The 6,000-nt window shown below is 29.2% G+C and overlaps 1 protein-coding gene across 1 annotated transcript in view; it reads right to left on the bottom strand.

Annotated features, from left to right (window-relative positions):
• Positions 1–887: 887 nt before the first annotated feature.
• The window catches only part of LOC132715766 (germ cell-less protein-like 1), a 35,481-nt gene continuing 30,368 nt past the window's right edge, over positions 888–6,000 (bottom strand). Inside the window, exons 13-15 of the mRNA XM_060698831.1 lie at positions 4,521–4,604; positions 3,578–3,665; positions 888–2,923 (exon numbers count right to left, since the gene is read on the bottom strand). Coding sequence (XP_060554814.1) covers positions 2,804–2,923; positions 3,578–3,665; positions 4,521–4,604 — 292 coding nt within the window. The 3' untranslated portion in view covers positions 888–2,803. The remainder of the gene's footprint in view (positions 2,924–3,577; positions 3,666–4,520; positions 4,605–6,000) is intronic.

Here is a 6,000-nt window from a genome sequence, read left to right as displayed (position 1 = left end):
TTTCCCTTGCACTGAAGTACAATATTTCATGGTTTATCATTGAAAAATTGTGTGCATCTGAACCTCAAAACTATGCATTATTATACAACAATACACTAAAATATGTACACATTTGTCTATTACCTACAAATTGGCTTGAAATATTCATGTATTCAAATAATCAAAAATTTACAAATCAAAAGCTACATTAAATGAATTTCTTAAAAACAGAAATAGCGACATTTCATTAGTAAATTTGGTTTCATATCGACTCCAGATCTTATTATGATGTCAAGGCAACCAAAATGAGTTTTATAAGCATAAACATCTGTGACCTCATTGTGGCGAAATCGGAATTTGCATGAGAACTCCGCCTTTGGGTCATCCGTACATCAATATTAAATCAACAAACATGGTTATAAGTAGCAGTCCTAATATAACGGTATATTTACGCATTGTAACAGTTGTTTTCATACAAATTTAATATTTTTATGAGATGATTACTCTTTCCTGAACGCCGTGCCAAGTGCACCATGAAGCTAAAACGGTTAAAGTGTGTATGCACATGAAAATCTCGTATTTGCTATGTTCTGTATATCAACTATAGCACTGTGACGTAGCACATACATGAACTGACAATAGTCTTCATTTGCATGTTAAAATTCGTATACGAACTTTAGTGTTACCGTGGGGTTTTCCGTTTAAAATCGTAATTTATGAACAATATTTGATGAGATTTACAACAATACTGTTAAAAAGATTAATAAAACAGTAGAATGCTTGATTATTAGGCCGACGGCAAAATATTTTTACAAATTTATTTAATGTAACTTTAAGTGAAATTAAGTATGCTTATAACATAATTTTCAATAATCGAAGAATATGTAAAATATGTACTGCAAATATTTGTACTGAAAACACACATACTAAGATTTATCAGAAACATAGATAATGTCTATGTCTCTGGATTTATTGACTAGTCATGATTTGATAAAAATGATTGCTCTACTGATTTAAAATTGTCTTACTGTATAAGTGGTAAATTTTGCGACATGGGAAAATTTGCGATTTTTGTGAATTGAAAGTTATTGCAAATATTTGATAGCACAAAAATTATTTCTTTTTAGGCAAACTGTCTTCTATCATTTGAAAACAGATTCTTATACAGCATCTAACATGAATAAGTTTGACTGTTCAGGTACTTAGATTATTTTTTCTCATTGCTTCTTTGTTTAAGTTTGGTCCTATCAAATCACAAATGTTTTAATGAAATACTATATGTGTTAATAACACAATTGGTTATTCATATAACAAAAATGTTTCAAAATTTGATAAAGAAATGTGTGATCAGGTCCTTTAACAAACTAACAATGTATATTTCAAACAATTATTTAAATAATAAAGGTATTAAACAACAGAATAGAACAATTACACAGAATAGAACGATTACAATAACAGCATATTTTAACATATACCTGCTTTATTATTGATATCACAAAAACAGTATTAAATTCAAGAAATCATATTTTCGCAAATATTAGGGAAGGCAAAAAAGTCCACTTTTGGACATTAGCAAAATCTTTCTGATGCAAAAATATCCACTTATACAGTATAAAATACTGTTTATTCAAAACCAGTATCATGGTAATTTGAGTATCAGTATTGTATATTAAACTTTGTAAAATTTAAAGAAACTGATCATTATTAAGCATCTGACATCTTGTAGAGATCAGAGAAATGGCAGTGATATACCCAATTATATTAGGGATGGCAACGAATACCAAAATTAATACTCAAGTACTTGGTCATTTTTCCGATCGAGTACTCGGTTACTCGGATCATTTCGAATGATCTTCAAAGGTGTATTACACAATATCAAATGTGCTAGTGACATTGATTTGACCTAGTATGTGTTTAACCTTGTTATTTATGCAATAAAATACACATATATAAAAAAAAAATCAAAAAGAAAAAAAAATCTGGTTATTTTGTTATGGCGTACCCATAAATTTCGTTCTCGAATGTTGCATACCTTGTCTATAACAATAGACAGATTTTTTTTCTTTTTGATTTTTTTTAAATATATGGATATGTTATTTAATAAATAAAAAGGTTAAACACATTTTAAGTCAAATCAATGCCACTTGCACCTTTGCACAATATCAACATCTTCTGCATGCTACTTTCGTTTTCTATTTAAATTCACAGAAATTCAATTTGTAACTATAAATAAGACGACAATGGAGTTAACTTAGAATAACCAATAAACAATTAAAATTAAATCAAAAACATTTTATATTTTACAACGTTTAAATTAATGCACAATTAAAGGTAATTGAATATCATGAAAGGCCAAATGACGTCAGCGACACAGTTGTTCAATCCCACGCACATGTCAAACTGTTGATTGCCTCGTCAAATTTACCATATCATTTTTGCAGCTTTACAAAGATGTTTTGATTGCGTTTAACAAGGTATATCTCCGAATATCTGAACTTACACTTTTCTTTCTACAGAAATTATATATTTCTTCCGAGTAATCGAATATCAATTTTGTTAATCGATATTCCAAAGTTTGATCCAGTACTCGGTTACCTAGTTACTCGTTGCCATCCCTAGTTTATATATGTACTTTCTTTGTATCTGAGCCCAAAGTTAGAATGTTATTATACACTCACTTCAAACTGATCAAGTCATTAAAACAGTCAATATCCATTCTAAAAAAACAAATACAACATGGTGTCACATATACAAAACGAGATCAAATATTTGGCAGTAATCCATCACAGAGACATGTTAACTACATCAGTTAAGTCTTCACTCGTCAGTCAGGTATTGTAAGTCTAGGTGGCAGGAAATCTGGATTAGGTGACAGGAACATTAAGTTCATACTTAATGCTAGAGGAAATTGCTGATTCTTGTCAATCATTAATGCTATCTGGTCCTGAAATGTTCAAAAAAAGTTATATAAAATAACAAATTCAAAACTGATAACATAAACTGTAAGATGATTCTCTGTCATTGGATGGGTGTTTACTTTTTCTAGCAGAAGTCTCTGAATTCACAAGCAGTACATCTTATGCCCTCTTACTGCCGTCATTTAACAATTAAGTTTAGGACTGATACAACTCACTTTATATCACTGTATGTTTCTGGTAATTTAAAACCATGTTACTTTAAAACCATTAAAAGAACAAGCAACCTAAAATTCATATATTCACATATACATCAAGATTCATCAACATTAAATACAATTAGATTTGCACCACATCAATGTTTTTACATATACCATTGCCATCAGAATTCTGACCAACAAAATAATATGTCGTATCTGCTCCTCATATTGTCATCTACTTAAAATACTCATTATTTTAATATAACTGATTTATTTCAATACATTGTTTGTATATATATGTTGTTTTGTTGTACCAAGTTGAAGATTAAAGTCCTTTTACTTCATTAGGAATGTATTTCATTGTGGATTTTTGTTAGGTTTACATTTACCTGTCAATATATCACTTAAGCAATGTCATGACAGATGATTCAATTTCAACTATTTAACATTATAATTTATAATACTATCAACATCATTCATTACCTCATTTTTTCCCAACCCTATTTTCCTAATTCCTGTCCCTTTCTTGAAAATCTCATTTCCTTCCTTGTCAACAGATGATAATGTCAATCTGCAATGAAATTACAAATCTGTTGAATATTTTGAAATTATTATACTTTCTTGAGACTGAATACATTATTGAATTCTATAATTATACATGCAGACAAGAACTCAACTATCAAACCAATATTGGGCGAGGCGTTAGCCAAAAGTCTGATTAAGTTGTTGCAGCCAAATAGCATCAATTTTGTTCTCAAAAATGTATATTGATCTCTTTATTCTACACTATCAATTGTTACCATTTTGAAAGAACTTCTTTAAGTACTAAAAGTATTTGATATGAGATTTTGGATCCTGAAAAATGAAACCAGGCTACATGGGGCTTGATATGCATTTAATATAGATATTTTGAGGTATTTGAGGTATGATGTGCATTTGATATTATAAATAGATATTTTGATTTTGAAATAGAATTATAAGGTTGAATCCCATAATGATTCTACTGGAACATCATGTGGTTCAAATGCTAAAAGTTGGTTTATACATATTTATTTAAGCTCAATTGTGAAACAAGTTCTTGCAACTTTACTTATATTAATCACTTTCGAGTCTGCTTCCTGTAACCAACCAGTACTAGTGTCATATGATTAAACAAGGTTGTGACCCGATTATGGCTTGAGCCCATTGATCCCTGGGTTGAGAGGCAGACTTCTTAACCACTATGCAACCCCTCCCCTTAAAATGCTGAAAGTTCTATGGTTATATTTATGTTTTACAAGATTTGAAATAATAGATAATTTTACTTTTACAATAAAATAACAATTATGAATAATATTTAACAACAAAATTACTGTTGAGGTATTGTACAAAATTTATTTGCATTTTTAGATAGAATAGAGAACAAAAAATGTCCATCATAACTTACCTGTAACAAAGATACCTCATATCATGTAAACTCACAGACTGGGCACATGTTTCAGTATTTGTGTTTCTTTTAAGGGTTATGATCCTGTAAAACAATTGGATATATATAGTATACAATCAGCTCTGTAAAAAATACACACACTTTTATTTGCAACATTTTAAAGTGACATTATGATCACTTTTGCATTGCCAAATTGAGCTGTAATTGGCTATATATACTGAACCAAAAAAGAAACGTTCGCCAAGTATGTCCAAGTTGTTCAAGGGTACCACTTAGATGTACACACTTATATACATGTAGTAGCTTGTAAAACTCCTTTTGTTTGCAAAATCGTTCAGCTAATCCCCGTATAAAAGCCCGATATGTTTATTCAACGTAAAAATTGAGTTTCAAAAGGATTGAAAAACTGTACTAACATATCTACATTCAAACTTGGAGAAAGTTTCTTTTTTGTTTCAGTATATTTAAAAAGATGTTCATTGAACAATCACTGATAATGAAAAATATTTAGAATATTATATAACATTTGCCTTAAAATAGAACATGACTGAACCATTTTTTCAATAAATTGAATGGTAATGAGACATTCCAAGGATATTTCACAAAATTTTCTTTGTGTCATGTGATTTATAGATTTTACACATGAACTGAACTATAAAATTGATAACAATCATTGCAAAAATCTATAAGTTATCTTTGCTTTGACCTGTATACCCATTATTTGCACTTATATGGGCATGTCACTTTTAGTGTAAACAAAATAATGCAGCTCAACACAGAGATGGGTTTGAACCCTCTAGGGATCACAACATTGGTGTTTTTTTTATAAACACAAGTATTGATAAGTCAAATTAATATGTTTAAGTTAACAAAAAACAAGAGAAAATGAGAATGTTTAAATTGAGTATGTTTATCTTAAGATAACCATATGTTTATAGAATAGAATAACTATCTGTCTGATAAATCAGAATGCTGAGGCCAATTCCCTATATATTTAAAGATATATGACTTGAAAATAACAGTGAAAAAAAATTGATTGTACAAAAGTGATTTGAAATCAGATATTCTTTAACTAAATTCATGTCTTATATTATTCATTTACCTGTTACAGCCACATATATCAATCACATATATAGTCATTAGATCTATATACAAGTATGTTTGTTTGTTTTGATGAGTTTTAAAGGGACTCCACTCAGGTTTTTGGACATGACGGGACTTGAAATAATTTTCTGAGATTATTACTTCATTTGATGTAGATCTATACTAATAACTCATGTGCAAAATTTGAGATCATTAGCTTGCTCCGTTTTTTCCAGAATAATTATTATAATAGTAAAAATGACCCAAAATTGAAAAGCGTTTTAACGCTTTTCACTCAAATCGGACTGAGAATAGCACAAACATATGATTTTCAATGTATTTCTTGTATATTTTTTTAATTAAATTTTATTTCTATTTCTGTTTAAGTGCTCATGTT

Source organism: Ruditapes philippinarum, unplaced genomic scaffold (genome assembly GCF_026571515.1).
Source record: "Ruditapes philippinarum isolate M1 unplaced genomic scaffold, ASM2657151v2 ctg947_1_1_1_1, whole genome shotgun sequence".
NCBI classification, from domain to species: Eukaryota; Metazoa; Mollusca; class Bivalvia; order Venerida; family Veneridae; genus Ruditapes; species Ruditapes philippinarum.
Note: the sequence above shows the minus strand (reverse complement) of the source record. Positions and strands in the feature narration are given on the sequence as shown.